Source organism: Prunus mume, linkage group LG5 (assembly GCF_029339155.1).
Source record: "Prunus mume cultivar Tortuosa linkage group LG5, ASM2933915v1, whole genome shotgun sequence".
Lineage (NCBI taxonomy): Eukaryota > Viridiplantae > Streptophyta > Magnoliopsida > Rosales > Rosaceae > Prunus > Prunus mume.
Window position 1 is genome coordinate 22,489,923 of NC_142702.1, and position 16,558 is coordinate 22,506,480.

The window sequence follows — 16,558 nt, forward strand, 5'->3', positions numbered from 1 at the left end:
AGGGGAAGAAAGTAGGGGGAATGCTAGCATCGTTAGTGTACATGTAGATGGGAGGTCATTTTTCTACAATTTTTTATTTTATTTTTTAAAATGAATAATTTTATTTAAATGCCACTAACAAAAAATGTTGATTTAATTAATTAAGGCTGAAGAACATCAAATCCAGTATTTACCCCAAAAAAAATGGTGCCTAAGAAAAGGGTGCAAATCTTAGCGAGTTGGACGTGTTAGGTGACAGTTCAACTCAGCTTTAGAACTCGAAAGCATCACTCGGTTCAAGTATAGGTTGACATTTCAAAATTAAAATATAGGTCATCTTATGGGGAAATTTTTATATGTAAATATGTCACTTGATTTGACCAAGTCTTTTAACTACTCCTATATAGCTGGGCTTTTTTTTTTCTTCCCCAAAGTCGAAAAATGTTAAAACATAAAATCTTGGTGCAACCAAAGTAGACTCTGACATATGATACAAAAAGAGTTTTTTTTATTTAAATTTCACACTTTTTTTTGTTCACTTCAATATTTAAATAATTAAGCTCTTAAGTTTTATTATTGTGTAAAAAGATAAAAAAAGTCATCTAACTTAATACTTACCCTAGTACATCTATACACACACCCCATCACTCTTCATATTAAGTTTTAGAAAAACACAAACTCCTCTACACCCTATTATCAGATTACTCATCTTTTAATTCAAAAAACCTAATATACTCTCATCTTCTCTTCACAAAACCTCATAGTTCATTCTCAATGTTGCTACATATTTGATAACCTTGTTTTTATCTCTTTAAATAACATGAGGTTGAAGTAAACTTAGAGTAGTGAAGGGCAAGATAGCGGGATGTGGGGTGTGAGATTGATGAGTTTTTTTTTTTTCTTTTTCTGTTAAGTGTGTATTTATGGGTAATTTGATAAGACAGTGGGGTCTTAGAAATTGTGAAAATTTGATTTAGAAATTAAGGTAAACTTAGAATATTGAGTTAACAAAGGAAAGTACGAGGTTTAAATAGAAAAACTCAATTAATAAAAAACCAATTTTAACCTTCATTTATGTGATTTCCACATTTAGGCTACTATTAATTAAAATATCATAGTCAAATGTTCAACATGGTAGTTTGTGGGCCCCAGAAATATGGCCCACGGCCACAGGGCCACCAGTATATATTATATAGTAAAATCATGGAAAATAAAATAACTTAACGTGCTTTGGCTGGTTTTATAATTCGTGAATTGGAGAAATTAAATTAGCCTTATGGTACCTTTTGTTTTTTGTTTTGTTTGTTTGTTTGGTTTTTTTCAGTTTATCACTATTTCAAACAGCTTAAGCGTTAGACTCTCCTGCATGGTTTGCATAACGGAAAACCAATATTTTGATACAAGTGATGTTGGAAGATGAAGGACTCACTTTGAATCCAAGGGAAAAGACCAGGCATTTTCAGATAGATATATATATATATATATATATTTTAACAGCCAACTGAATTCGTGTGCCATGCATGATGGGTGAAACTTTGCCGAATTATTAAATTGTTTTCAACACTCATAGCGCGTGATTATTTTTTTGTGTGCAAATTTCAACACAAACTGAGATTAACAAATAACATATTTATATTAAGGTGCAAACCCCTTGGTCCTAATTTTAATATTAAAGCATTGTTGTATTTTTCTTTTTTCTCCCAATCGAGAAAGCGTAGTTCTTCGTTATCTTTAACCAAAAAACTTGTGGACAGCGGAAGTGTCTTCTTAAATTGTTAAAATTGACTAGTTCTCAATCTAGAAAGACTGCCTTTTGATTAATTAAAGCAAACCCACACACAAGACAATTTCTACTAATTTATTTATTTATTTTGGTCTGAAATTCATGTTGTATTCCAAAAGATCCTAAAACAGGGAATAGAAATACAGATAGAAGGCAAAAGCCACAAAGAGCCAACAGAACACATGAAACAAACTACCAAAAGCAAGGTTAGACATAGCTAGATTCCACCGGAACCTAGAACAAACAGTCCCTACCCAGCAAACTAACTACTAATAGGAATTAAAACTAAATTGCAGATGCAACAAGAGGTGGACAAGGCAAACCATCAGATGTTAACACCCCTTGCCTTAGGCCACGAGTCGGTTTGAAGAATTTACCCGGTTGGCCATTGATAATAATTGCAAAGGAAACCGTAGAAATGCAGTTCATGATGAGGTTGATCCAAACTCTAGCAAAGACCATTTTCATCATTACAGCCTCTAGAAAATCCCACTCAATCCGATCATAAGCCTTGTTCATGTCGATCTTTAAACCCGCCTCACGTACACCCCCTGAATTCTTTAATTTCAAATAATGAAATGTCTCATGTGCCATGAGAATATTGTCTTGGATTTGCCTCTCTGGCACAAAGGCATTCTGGTTTTCAGAAATGATGTCTGGGAGAATTGATTTCAGTCTATTTGCAATGACTTTAGCCAAAATCTTGTAAGAGTTGTTGCATAGGCCAATTGGCCTAAACTGATTAGTGCTCACTGGCGCTTGGACTTTAGGAATCAGAGCAATGAACGTCTTATTAAGGGCTTCCAAACGGCATCGACCAAATTGAAGATCACTAGTGGTGCCACAGACAATGGGTTTGACAATATCCCAGAAGAATTTGTAGAACATTCCTGGGAAGCCGTCAGGGCCAGGTGCCTTGTCAGCTCCAAGTTGGTGCGTAGCTAATTTAATCTCCTCTTCCGTGAAAGGGGCAAGAAGTGTGGCATTCATCTCTATGGTGATGGTGGAGTCCACTTTACTGAGAATTTCAGACCAATCTCGAGGCCCAGAAGTAGTGAATAAGTCACGAAAGAAATGAAAGAATTCATTCTTGACTGCTTTCTCACCAACAAGCCACTCCCCCCTAGCATTTTGAATCTTAACTACACGATTTCTTTGTCTCCTTTGAATGGTTGAAATGTGAAATTTTTTTGAGTTGGCATCGCCAGACTTGAGCCAAGATATTCTTGAGCGTTGCTTCCAATATTGCTCTTCCCAGTTCCAGAGTTTGTCAAGCTCAATTTTGATACTTCTTTGTTGGGGGACACAGACATCCTGAATTTTCTCGTTTCTACTAATTTATTTGGTAATGAAGCTTATTACGTATGTTTTGTGGACAGCCATGACATGTTCACATACGGAAAATGAAGTCTTTGAATATATAGTATTAAATTCCTACTGTGTTTTGATTACTTTTATAAGTTGATGGAAAGAAGGTTCCCTTTTTTTTGGGTTGGGAAAGCGCTGGTGGGATCACTATATAAATTTTAGAGTCCATTGCCGTGCACTCTTCGGAAATAGGACCCAATCAAAAAAAGTCAATCAATTTAACACCCGAATTAATTAAATTGGTCAATTTAACATTTGCTGTTAGATTTTTCGAAATTTCATCTATTTTTCCGTTAGCAATAAGGATAAATTTATCAATTTGAATAAAATAATAGTCAATACATAAAACGAAAAGGAAAAATAATAATAAAATAACGTTATTTATAATGGTAAAAAAAAAAAAAAAACAACAACCCACGTCTTCCTCATCCACCCACCCATCCCAGCCCTCTTCCCCCTGCCACAACTCAACCATCCAATAGCCCCCCACCTCCGTTGCTGCCATCCCTGGCCTCCTCAGCCAATAACTCAACAACATAATCGACGCCTTAATCGGGCCAGCGACTTCGAGGAACGATCATCACCTTCTTCGAGCTCCAACTCTTCAAGCCAGTCATTATTTCTCTTTCAACAGGTGTTGAGGCTGAATTGGAGCTTGAACCACGCATAATTACTCCCACTCAAATTATCAATTGAGCAAGTAAGACTGATTCCATATTTTTCTTGCATAGTTGGCAATTTTTTAGGGTCAATGCACTGGTATCTAAGAGCATCTCCAAACGATATGTCAAACGTGTCACATAGACACTTAACAGCTATAATTAACATCTCACATCACTCCAATCGATGTGTCAAAACTGATGTGGAATGAAGGCTAAAGGTTGAGATGTTATTTTTGACATCCCAAAAGCAAGATGTCAAATGAATATTTTATTATTTTTTCTTTTATTTTCTTATTAATTAAAAATGAATCAACACTAAAATGTAATAAAATAATAATCGGGTGGAGTGTAAAGCTATATAAGATGTCACATTTACACAGTTTTACATTCTACCTGATATGTCAAATAAATAATTATTGTAACAGTCAAATCATTTAGGATAAAGAAAAATAAATAAATGAAAGTAAAAGCCAACTATCTTTTAAAAATAATAAAATATTCATTTGACATCTTGCTTTTGGGATGTCAAAAATAACATATCAACCTCTAGCCTTCATTCCACATCAGCTTTGACACATCGGTTGGAGATACTCTAAGGTCTGATACCTATTGTTTACTTGAGCAATTCTTCTTGTTTGTTTTCTGTCTGTCTCAACATTCCTTTGAGAGAGAGAAAGAGAGTGAGAGACAGGGGAGGGGAAGAGATGGGGAGGAGAGAAAAGGAGATGGGGAGAAAGAGTTTTTTTTTTTTCCCTTCTATTTTGTAACTATTTTAGTTTATTTTTTATAATAACAAATAAAATAAATACAATTTAGTTATATACCCAATCTTAGAGATAGTCTTATAAAGAAATCCTATACCATTTAAAAACTATAAACACACCCAAAAAAAACCCAAAAATCGCAGCTGTCAATTTTTTAAAAATTGAATAGCTATTTTTTAGTTTTTGTGTGTGTGTAAAATACCTATATTGCCCTTGTACTATGGATTAGAGAGAGAAAAATCAAATCTACCCAGGTCTGTCTAGATCTGCCAAAAAAACCAAATCTGCCAAAAAACCAAATCAGATTTTATTTTCTTCTTTCTTGCTGGTGTTTTATCGATGTTGGAGCAAGAGGAGCTTCCATTGAAGCTCAATCTCAGGTCCAGCTATATTCTTCATCTCTCATCTATAATTTTCAATATTTCACCTTCAATTTCTTGTTCTAAAATCGTGCTTATATTGATTTTTTTTTTCTTCGGATTATTTGGAACCTTGAACGAACCTCGATCAGATGCTCTTAGCTCTACTCATCATCTTCAAGCTCTACTCCTCTTTCACCACGTCATTGTTGTCATCATCATTATCATCTTTATTGTCGTTGTCGTTGTTTGGTTTGGACTTGAGATTTTTGATCTTTTGCTTCAATTATGTATTTCTCTTCAGATTTTAGTTGATTTCCGAAATGTATTTTAAGCTTTGATAATTGATTTATCCATTGTTACTATTTCAGTTATGGATCTCATTTTTGTTTAACAATGTACTTCTATGACAGAGTATTAACAATGTCATTTTATGACATAATAGTATTAACAATATGGGCTCGGCTTGTTTTGAGTTGCTCCAGTTTGTTCTTTCTTCTTTTCTTTGGTGGACATGTATTAGAAATAGTAACAAGACAAACATTAATCAACATGACAGTAAACTAGCAATGTTATTACCTTAGACTGGAACATTATAGGGGTATATATGTATTAGTAATAGGATATCATAGGAAATTAGCAGTGTTATTACCCTAGACTGGAACATTACATTGGTAGACATGCATTAGAAATATGATGTCATAGGAAATTAGTAGTGTTATTACCTTAGAAATAGGATATCATAGGAAACTAGTAGTGTTATTACCCTAGACTGGAACATTACACGGGATAGACATGCATTAGAAATAGGATGTCATATGAAACTAGCAGTGTTATTACCCTAGACTATAACATTACAACCATTAATCAACATGACAATAAACTAGCAGTGTTATTACCTTAGATTAGAACATTATAGCCATTAATCAACATGACAGTAAACTAGCAATGTTATTACCATAGACTAGAACATTACAAAATAGCAGTGTTATTACCATATACTGGAACATTACATGGGTAGACATGCATTAGAAATAGGATGTCATAGAAAACTAGCAGTGTTATTACCTTAAACTGGAACATTACATGAGTAAATATGAATTAGAAATATGATATCATAGGAAACTAATAGTATTATTACCCTAGACTGGAACATTACATGGGTAGACATGCATTAGAAATAAGATGTCATTAAAAACTAGCATTGTTATTACCCTAGACTGGAACATTACAGCCATGAATCAACATGACAATAAAGGTGTGGAACATTACAATCATTAATCAATATGACACGTTAATAAAGTTACGGTTTTCAAGACATTTTGTTTGTAATGAATTGTTTGGGTTTTTTTTTATAAAATTGGGCTGGGCTTGTTTTGGGCGCTATTTAAGTTTTTTTTGTTGGGCTTCTTTTAAGTTGATCAATGACAGTCATGTAATTTATTGGAACTTCAACACTAATTTCTTATGTAGTAAATGAATTTTGGGTGTGTTTCTAAAGTACATTCCATGTGAGTTTTTTTTTTTATAATTTCAACCCCTATTTTGGGTATATTATTGAAGGACCCTAAAATAAAATAGTAAGTAACGTGAATGACACGTCACACATGATTTTTTTGGACGGAAAATGGATGAAATTCGAAAAAATTAACGGCAATGGCTAAATTGGCAATTTTAATTAATTCAGGTGCTAAGTTGACAGCTTTTTTAGTTCAGAGAGTTAATTTTTGCAAGGGTCATAATTCAAAGGGTAAAACGGATGAAAGTCTTAAATTTTATAAGAGCATCCACAATGATGCTCTCCATTTCTTAGCTAAAATTTGGCTAAGAATATAAGAAAACTATTTTAGGAGCTCTCTAAAAAAAAATTAACTCCAACCATACTCCCTAATTTGGAGAGTCATAAATGCTATAACTCTTTTTTGATTGGTCCATCTCTATTAAAAAATAAAATAAAAATAGTTAACATTAAATAAAGATTTGAAATACTCATTAAATAAAGCAGCATTAAATTATAGGGAGTCACTAGGAGTCCTTTTTCTGTCCTCAGATTTATGAGCTCCTAGAGGACTCCCTATTTTAGGAGGTGAATAGGGAGTGTGGTTAGAGTTGCATTTTTACGATTCCTCCCTAAAATTTGTCTAAGAATGTTGTTTACGGAGCCTATTGTGGATGCTCCAAGTACCTCAGAATATGTAACAATTTTCTCTTAATCCTTCCTTTTCTTAAGTAATCAAGTGATAGTTTTGAACTTTCTATAACGATTTGAGCTACCATTTATGATGCTTTTTTCTATCAAACATGACGTGAAAATCTCATTTAGTGAATTTCACTATGAGAAAATTAATGAATGAAAAAATAAAAATAAAAATAAGAGATGGAGATGACATGTGGTGCATTGCATGTAGAGTAAGTTGAATATTCCTTTTCGTAACAATTTCTCGATTACCTTCAAAGTAAATAGGTGAAACATTGAGCTCAAATCATCTAATAAAGTTTAGATTGTGAGACTTTGATGGAAGAGAAGAATTCATAAATGCAACAGAAAACGATGGGATTGTGGATGGATGGATTATTGAGCAAAAGGGTCCCTCCTTGGGTGAAACACAAAACCAATTATTGTTGTTCTTGGAAAAGTGTCAATCGTCAGTGTACATGCAGATGGGAGGTCATTTTCTACTAACAAAAACTGTCGCTTTAATTAATGGGGAATGCTAGCCAAATCATGAAAGTTCAAACACTTTTTTTTTATAAACAAAACCAAATAAAAATAGAAAATAGTGGTTTGGTGGTGAGATTTGAGAAATAAAATAATTGTTCAATTACAAACAACAGAGAAAGAGAAGGAGGTGGGAAGGTGGGGGGAATCTTTTGGACTGTGGGGGTTTGTTGGTTAGGGATGAGGGAGATGTTGTTTGGTGGTAATGAGGGGGAGAGGAAGTGGGTTTCTTTCATATGCTTGTTTGGGTATTGGTCATGGGTCATTGCTGGGTATTAGTGTTTGTTTTGGGGAGAAGTGGGGAGGTAGAAGAAGGGTTGTGGGCAAAGGATAGAGAGAGGATTGAGAGTGTGATTGAAAGAGAATATTTTTTAAATTGAAGAAATTAGGGAAGTCAATATATTTAATTAACTATTTCATTTAATAAGGGTAAATTTGGAAAACAAAAACTAGTTTATTTGATATTAATGACATTGTTTTATGTGTAAATAAAGTGACACGTGTCATGACAAGAAGAAAGAGAGTGCAAAAGAGAATGTTAGAGAGAATATTGCTAACATTTCCCTTAATTAATTAAGGTTGAAGAACATCAAATCCAGCATTTACTATAATAATATATAAAAAAAAATGGTGCAAATGTAGTATTTACTAACAAAAGGGTGCAAATCTTAATGAGTTGGACGAGTTAGGTGACAGTTCAACTCAGCTTTGGAACTCGAATGCATCACTCGGTTCAAGTATAGGTTGACATTTCAAAACATAAAATCTTGGTGCAACCAAAGTAGACTGTGACATATGATACAAAAAGAGTTTTTTTATTTAAAACCCACAATTTTTTTTTTTCACTTCAATAGTTAAATTATTAAGTTTTAAAATTTTATTATTGTGTAAAAAGATAAAAAAAAGTCATCCAACTTAATACTTAACCCTAGTACATCTATACACACACCCCATCACTCTTCATATTAAGTTTTAAAAAAACACAAACTCTTTTACACCCTATTACTAGATTACTCATCTTTCAATCTAAAAAACCTAGTACACTCTCATCTTCTCTTCACAAAACCTCCTAGTTCATTCTCAATGATGCTACACATTTGATAACCGTGTTTTTATCTCTTTAAGTAATATGAGGTTGAGGAAAACTTAGAGTAGTGAGGAGCAAGATAGCGGGATGTGGGGTGTAAGATTGATGAGTTTTTTTTTTCTTTTTCTGTTGGGTGTGTATTTAGGGGTAATTTGAGAAGACAGTGGGATTTTCTTAGAAATTGTGAAAATTTGAATTAGAAATTAGGATGAACTTAGAATATTGGGTGAACAAAAAGAAGTATAAGGTTTAAATAGAAAAACTCTATAAATGAATAATAATAAAAAATTAATTTTAACCTTAATTTATGTGATTTCCACATTTAGGCTACTATTAATTAAAATATCATAGTCAAATGTTCAACATGGTAGTTGGTGGGCCCCAGAAATATGGCCCACAGACACAGGGCCACCAGTATATATTATATAGTAAAATCATGGAAAATAAAATAGCTTAACCATCATGAATTTCTCTGGAGTTTCGTTGGGCTTGACTTGAGACTCTTCTCAAGCGTGGACTGTGTCTGTGGTGTCCTTTTGTACCCTGTTTCCCTCCCTATTTATTATATCTCTCTCTTTGAAACTCACACAATATTAACTGCCATTTATAGATTCTCTCTGCGAAACATCTCTTGATTGTCAGAACGAAATTTCTCTACAAGCTCTTCATCTTGTTGTTGCTCTAATTTCTTCAGGTTCTCTCTGGTTTTGGGTTTCTGTTTGAGGCCTGAGAAAAGATGGGATAAGAAAAGAAAAAGTCAAGAATCTGATAAATGAAAGAAACTTCATCCAGTTGGGTTTGATTTGATGCAGCAGTCTTGCTTTTTTTGACGTGGGTTTTCAGCTTTTCATGCTGTAGGAATATAAGGTACAACATAAAGCACATAACTGTTGAGTTTTTGTTTATCTCAGCAACCAAAAAGAAAGTTAACTTGTGTAAGGGGTGATTGTTTCTATTTTCATGTTTGATGCTATTTAGAATGATTTATGACTTATTTTCAATTGCTATGTTCATCATTGTCTTTCTCCTATTTTGGTAATTTTCTATCTTTGGTTCAGTCTTTTCAGTCAATGCGTTTACAATGATATTTTACAGTAATACTATCCCTAGAAGAATATGATCACTGCATAATTATTTTGTTTCAAGTATCGAAACATTGACTGGCTTTTCATATTGAAACTTTCATTGAGAGCTGTTGTTTTAATCACTAATGCTCTTCTGATTAAGTCTATCATTGTGTACCTCTTCTAGTTTCTAGTGAAGAAAATTTCAATATAAGAGTTGGGTTCTTCCAGGGCCTGGATATCAGCTCTTTCAAGCAGTAAAAGAACCAAATCCGGATACCAAAATATGACTTCCGTGGGGCATAAGTTTGTAAGGTTAGTTTGTTCAAGTCTTGAGTACCAATAAAGTCCAATGTTGTTGGTGTTACTTTTTGTATCTGAATCTTATTTTATACAATTGTTTGTGCACCTCTGTGATGTTACAAATTCATGTGACTTTGTGTTACGTTTGTTGTTTTATCCAGGTTTGAAGATTGGCATTCGGATCGATCTGTAAGCTCTGAGCACGAAGCTTCCACTGGTCATGGACTAAATCCAAGAAGAGCTAGACCATCTGTGAATGCAGTTCTTAGGGGTCTCCGGAGAGGATTAGAGAGGGGTTCTGATCGGATTAGAAGCTTGAAAAAACCACTAGGTTCCACTTCTGTAGGTAACTGGTCAGCAAGGGAGTCAGGCTCTAGGAGGAAAATTCTTGACCCTCAGGGGTCATTTCTTCAGAACTGGAACAAGATATTTGTGATCACCTGTGTTATAGCTGTGTCCTTGGACCCGTTGTTTCTTTATACTGCAGTGGTTGATGGGGAACATATGGTCGTGGATTGGGACCAAAAGTTGCAGATCATTACCTGTGTTCTTCGTTCCTTCACCGATGTCTTTCACATACTTCATATCATCTTTCAGTTTCGCACTGGTTTTATTGCCCCCTCTTCTCGAGTATTCGGAAGGGGTGAGCTAATTGACGATCCTGTGGCCATTGCAAAAAGATACTTGTCCTCATACTTCATCATTGACATTCTAGCTATTTTTCCTCTGCCACAGGTGGCTGCCCTTCCCTTTATTTCATGAGAAAGATTTAGGTTGATGACATTACTAAAACACCCAAAATGGGGGTTGAAATTATAAAAAAACCCAAGCACTATTTAAACATATAAACACACCCAAAACCCATCATTACACACACTCAAAACCCATTTATAAACACACCCAAAAAGTTGACTTTGGGGTTGATTTTGGGTGTGTTTCTATGTTTAAATAGTGTTTGGGTTTTTTTATAAATACATGTCTAGGATTGGATTTATTTATAAATTTGTATTCTTTTAACTTTTCTTTTGCTTGTCAGACTCCCCCTTTTTTTATTTGCTTGAGTTATATTGATAAAAATATTCTCAGAAAACGTTCTTTCAATCAAATATGCTATTATGAAATTCATGTTTTATGCTAATACAAAATAAGAATAGGCTTCTTCCCAACCTGTCTCCTTGTATCCTTGGTAGAACTCAGAATATGCTTTCTAGTGATATGCATTCCACTTCAATACCTTTCCTTTGGTTCTTTTACACCCAAACAACTAAAGAAAAAACACCACCTTGAGTGGAACAAACTAGAAGTTGGGGTCCTAATCTTATGTCCTCGACACAATGTGTGTAATTGTGTGTATAGCCAGGAGGTTGAATTTGCGGGCTTTTTACAGAATGTCCAATCATTATCAATTGCAGAAAACTGAATTCTTTGTTTAATATCTGAAAGGTTTTTAAAGTTTTTACATGGTTTTATTATTAGAACAGAGTGATTTTATTAACCATATCTCTGGTTGTAGCTTATGTCCATAATTCACAATACCGACGATTTTTTTCTGCTTAATTTGTTCAGATGGTTGTTTTTTTTAGAATTCCAATATCACGTCCAGTTCCCCATGTCACAAAGGACTTGTTGCTGATTGTAATTGTTGCCCAATATGGGCCAAGGCTTTGGCGGATCTATCCATTATACAAAGAAGTAACAAGAACTTCAGGCTTCCTGACTGAAACAGCATGGGCTGGAGCTGCTTACAATCTTTTGCTCTACATGCTAGCCAGTCACGTAAGTCTTTGATTTGATAGTTTTTGAATCCTCAACAATCTCCAAGAAATTATGTGGGATTTCTGATCTGATAAGGAATGTGTCATACCAGGTAGTTGGAGCCTTTTGGTACTTGTTCTCCGTGGAACAAGAGTATAGCTGCTGGCGTAATCAGTTTCACGGGAATGATTTTTGTAAGAAAGTCCTGTACTGTGATCCTAAGTATAAAGCTGACTCTAGCTTGATTGAGAAGTTAAATGGTTCTTGCCCTTTTATTGGCCCTGATCAAATAAAAAATTCAACGGTGTTCAACTTTGGAATATTTACTGATGCTCTGCAGTCTGGTGTGCTAGAGACCGGAGATTTTCCAAAGAAATTTTTATACTGCTTCTGGTGGGGTCTGCGCAACCTTAGGTTTGTAATCATAAACTTTTTATATTTATTCTTCATCAGTTAGCATGCTGAGTTTAGCAGTTAAAATTTTCTTAAGGTTTCATGTACATACATGTAGCCGTTTTTAACCTGTACTGGTTTTGCAGTTCTTTTGGTCAAAACCTTAAAACAAGCACTTTTGTTTGGGAGATAGTCTTTGCCGTGTTCATATCTATCTTTGGATTGGTGCTATTTTCATTGCTCATTGGCAATATGCAGGTAATATTTGATGCCGTGATTTTCTTGATAACCTATATATGTTGTAAGCATTATGGGGTAACACTAAAGATGTACGCAGCTTTGTTCTATGCATAGCATCCTGGCCAAAAATTAGACTACGGATTGAGCACATGAAATTAACACATCGATATCAGTCTTAAATCAAATCTCTTAGCGCTAGCAGTGTTCTTAGTTGATGTACTTTCTTCTTGGACTGAATGAGCTAAAGCCTAACATTCTAACCTTGTTTCTTGTGATGTTATAGAAATTTCTGCAGTCCACAACTGTGAGAGTTGAAGAAATGAGAGTGAAAAGGCGAGATGCAGAACAGTGGATGTCACACCGAATGCTCCCCGAGAACTTGAGGGAAAGGATTAGATGCTATGATCAGTATAAATGGCAAGAAACAAGAGGTGTTGAGGAAGAAACTCTAGTTCGTAACCTTCCCAAAGACCTGCGGAAGGACATAAAGCGCCATCTTTGCTTGGCTCTTCTCAATAGAGTGAGTGCTTTCACTAATAATTATGCATCATTTTCTCTCCAACTATTAGCAGTTGTGTTCATCAGCTCACTTAATTATCTCAGGTGCCAATATTTGAGAAAATGGATGAACAACTGATGGACGCACTGTGCGATCGTCTCAAGCCAGTTCTTTACACAGACAAGAGTGTTATCACTCGAGAAGGCGATCCAGTTGATGAGATGCTATTTATCATGCGTGGATATTTAGCAACTATGACTACCAATGGTGGAAGAACTGGCTTCTTCAACACTGCTGATCTTAAGGCTGGTGACTTTTGTGGAGAAGAGCTTCTTACATGGGCCTTGGATCCAAACTCCTCCACCAATCTTCCCATCTCAACTAGGACAGTGGAAGCTAAAACAGAAGTTGAAGCCTTTGCTCTCATGGCTGATGATTTGAAGTTTGTTGCCTCCCAGTTTCGGCGCCTACACAGCAAGCAGCTCCAGCACACTTTCAGGCAAGGCTCAAATAACCATGCTTTTTCCTTTTTCATCATGGACTACTAATATGAAATGAAACAAAGGAGAAAAGTTACAGAAAGATTCATATTTCCACCTTCATTTGATTTTTAAGCAAAATATGTCATAACATTGCTTTCTCTTCAAGTATGCAACTATGTTATGCAAAAGCAAAGCATTATATTTGGAATGCAATTACCATTCTTCTTGATTGTTTTGATTTCAGTATGTAGTTTCTCATGCCATAATGTCTACTTTTCAGGTTTTACTCCCTGCAGTGGAGGACATGGTCAGCCTGTTTCATACAAGCAGCTTGGCGCAGGCACTGCAAGAGAAAGCTTGAGAAGTCTTTACGTGAAGCAGAAGACAGGCTGCAAGATGCTTTGACAAGAGAAGCTGGAAGCTCACCAAGCCTACTTGCCACTGTATATGCATCAAAGTTTGCAGCCCATGCACTACGAAACTTGCGACAAAATGGTAAGTGCGACACTAGACCTTCACCGACATTGCTGCCACTGCTGCCCCAGAAGCCCACCGAGCCTGATTTTACCGCAGATCATCATGACTAGTAGTACATTGTTATGAAGTGATAGCGTCTAGTTTTGCTTTCCAGATACAAGTTTATCCTTGGAGGTTTCTGTGTATAGTAATATATTGGTAACTTGGTGAACTTCCTCCTGTATCTAACTTAGCTTTTTTCTTCATTTCTCCTTTTCGATCCATTGAGAGTTCATTTGTTTTATGAGCCATACAACCTTCATGTGTGATATGACATTCACAGCGGATGGTTTTCTATGTATAAAAAATATATCATTTTATAACATGGAATAAAGCGGAAATTTTCTGCCAATCATTCCCTTCAAGTCAAAAACATCTCTTTGCTGCTGAAGTCAGTCATTCAACTCGATCAGATGCAAGCTCAGCTCCCTTAACATCAACCCCTCGTCTGCTAATATTATTTTTAGTTGTTACTAGTCACATCTCCTCATAGCATATCTTTGTACCCAAAAGATACACAAATAGTTTCCTTCTTGATCTTCACATTTATAATTTTTTACTAGCAGTGAAAATAACATCAATTTAACTCAAAAGGTTTATATAAAAGAAACGCCCCTTTTAGAGCTCTCCAACTTTTATTTCCAAAAATTGCCTAGAAGACTTGCAGAATTGTGAAACTCATGTGTGATTCACTGTGTGTGCTCTGCAGCATCGAGGGAAAGGATGCATAAAACCAAGCTTAATGTCAATACAGATAGAAACAGATCATAATTTACTTCTACCTAAGAGTGTCTTCTCCCAAAAGGGATTCCACTGTTTAACTGATTTATAGCCGTCTAGCAAAAAACTTTCCATCATCCGGTGCACCATAAACTTAGTTGGAGCAGTTCTTTCACATCTTCTTTTGTTTATTACTTTCCTTGATTTGATTTTCCAGACTTTTAAGTCTCTGCTTGAGAATTGAAGTCCGTTATATTCTTCTGTCAGCAACCTTTGATGGAACGTTGGGTAACGAAGGTCCTGATTCAACTGTAGTGTCCTGTTCAATTGCCGAAGACAAAAAGGATTGAGGTTGTGATTGAGCAGGAGGTGGCACCGGAATTTCAGGAAGACCAAGGAAACTCTTCACCTCTGGGCGCCTAATTACCGCAGGAATACAATACAGTCTGTCAATACGCGGGAAACAAGATATGCTCAGCTCCAGAGCTGACTAGAACCACCAAATTTTGTTAAAACGGAAATGGTTCATCTAATGGGTTAGGTTACAATCTTTCTAACATATCACAAGCAACGTGATTTGCAGGAAGCACTCACCTAAACCATATGTAAGGGAGAAGAGGTTGGAGGTGAGCCAATAACAGAACAGTGCCTGCAAAGACATGGGATTCAACAAAGCAAAATACCCTACTCCTACACATTAAATTCAGCAAATTCACAAACCTTGGGGAAACTCATCATTGCAGGAACTGAAATGGCAGCAAGGATTCTAGAATAGTTTTTCATAGTTCGGGCAATGGGATTCCCTTCAAGACCCTCCTGCATATTGCACTAAGGAAACAGCAGAAATCACATAAGTGCTCACTCCTTGGAAAGTATTATAGCAATAAAACAAGGAGGTAAAAAGCATCTGATAGAAACATCCACCAACAATCAATAAATTAAAAATAAATAAAATAACTATTTCTTAATTAAAAACCCAAGAGAAATTAAATACCATATATACAAGCTAAATTAGCTAAAAATATCCTACCTCTACTGTAATCAAGAATGTCAACGATGTCAGAACTGGAAGGATGAGCAAGCTATCTGGAGTAGTGAGATCAGTAAACCAAAGAGCTCCACCACTTTGGAATGAAGGAACCTTCTCAGCCATGTTTCTAATCTGCATTTACAAGAGTCAGAAAATGAAACACAACTTGAAATTTGGACGGTCATGAAAATAATCAAATATCAAATGAATAGTTTCAACAAGATACTATAAAACTGAGGGCCTCTCATATCTTACAGCTAAGAAAAAACTGATTGAATGTTACATTGATTTTTCTCCCATTTTGTAGGACATTAGAGCTTAACATAATTGATTTCGATTTACTTTCGATGCTACGAAAATTGACATGTTATATGCATTATGTTGGTAATAATAGGACATTAGCTAGAGAACTATTATAGTGATCAAAACCTCATCAAACAACACAGAATTTTGATGGATGCTGATTTATTGTCAATGAATGAGAGCTTAATAAGACTCCCAAGGAAGGTTCAACCTCAAATCTGCTTTTCTTTTTTGGGTTTCAACCCCTCCCGCCATGCTAATTGCGGAAGATAACTTAACGTGCTTTGGCTGGTTTTATAATTCGTGAATTGGAGAAATTAAATTAGCCTTATCTAACAGCTTAAGCGTGAGACTCTCTTGCATCCATGGTTTGCGTAACGGAAAACCAATATTTTGATACAAGTGATGTTGGAAGATTGAGGGACTCGAACATGAGACTTCGAATCCAAGGGAAAAGACCAGGCATTTCAGATATATATATATATATATATATCAATTTAAATTTTAACAGTCAACTGAATTCGTGTGCCAT

At 35.3% G+C, this 16,558-nt stretch overlaps 2 protein-coding genes across 4 annotated transcripts; one reads left to right on the forward strand and one right to left on the reverse strand.

Moving 5' to 3' along the window:
- Positions 1-9,205: 9,205 nt before the first annotated feature.
- Positions 9,206-14,325, forward strand: LOC103332244 (cyclic nucleotide-gated ion channel 1-like). 2 transcript variants are annotated; one of them, XM_089052497.1, is made up of 9 exons: positions 9,206-9,588; positions 9,973-10,100; positions 10,250-10,823; positions 11,655-11,864; positions 11,956-12,257; positions 12,383-12,494; positions 12,760-12,996; positions 13,080-13,467; positions 13,731-14,325. In XM_089052497.1, the coding sequence occupies exons 2-9, from the start codon at positions 10,072-10,074 to the stop codon at positions 14,042-14,044; spliced, it is 2,166 nt and encodes a 721-aa protein (XP_088908623.1). In that variant the 5' UTR covers positions 9,206-9,588; positions 9,973-10,071; the 3' UTR covers positions 14,045-14,325. The 2 variants fall into 2 exon arrangements, with proteins under 2 accessions (XP_088908623.1, XP_088908624.1); XM_089052498.1 differs by having other exon boundaries at positions 10,017-10,100.
- Positions 14,326-14,568: 243 nt separating this feature from the next.
- On the reverse strand, positions 14,569-16,095 carry LOC148917351 (mitochondrial inner membrane protein OXA1-like). Of its 2 annotated transcripts, none has more exons than XM_089052500.1 (5): positions 15,979-16,095; positions 15,724-15,855; positions 15,414-15,521; positions 15,288-15,342; positions 14,569-15,112 (listed from the first exon to the last, which is right to left on the reverse strand). In XM_089052500.1, exons 2-5 carry the CDS (start codon positions 15,844-15,846, stop codon positions 15,099-15,101), a joined length of 300 nt encoding a protein of 99 aa, XP_088908626.1. In that variant the 5' UTR covers positions 15,847-15,855; positions 15,979-16,095; the 3' UTR covers positions 14,569-15,098. The 2 variants fall into 2 exon arrangements, with proteins under 2 accessions (XP_088908626.1, XP_088908625.1); XM_089052499.1 differs by having other exon boundaries at positions 14,569-15,139.
- Positions 16,096-16,558: the final 463 nt, after the last annotated feature.

Coding starts and splice junctions, on each gene's coding strand:
- LOC103332244 (XM_089052497.1), top strand. CDS start 10,072: ATGACTTCCGTGGGGCATAAGTTTGTAAG. Junction 11,865..11,955: donor TCTACATGCTAGCCAGTCAC/GTAAGTCTTTGA, acceptor GTGTCATACCAG/GTAGTTGGAGCCTTTTGGTA. Junction 13,468..13,730: donor CAGCAAGCAGCTCCAGCACA/CTTTCAGGCAAG, acceptor CATAATGTCTAC/TTTTCAGGTTTTACTCCCTG.
- LOC148917351 (XM_089052499.1), bottom strand. CDS start 15,846: ATGGCTGAGAAGGTTCCTTCATTCCAAAGTGGTGGAGCTCTTTGGTTT. Junction 15,522..15,723: donor CATTCTTGATTACAGTAGAG/GTAGGATATTTT, acceptor CTGTTTCCTTAG/TGCAATATGCAGGAGGGTCT. Junction 15,343..15,413: donor CAATGATGAGTTTCCCCAAG/GTTTGTGAATTT, acceptor ATGTCTTTGCAG/GCACTGTTCTGTTATTGGCT.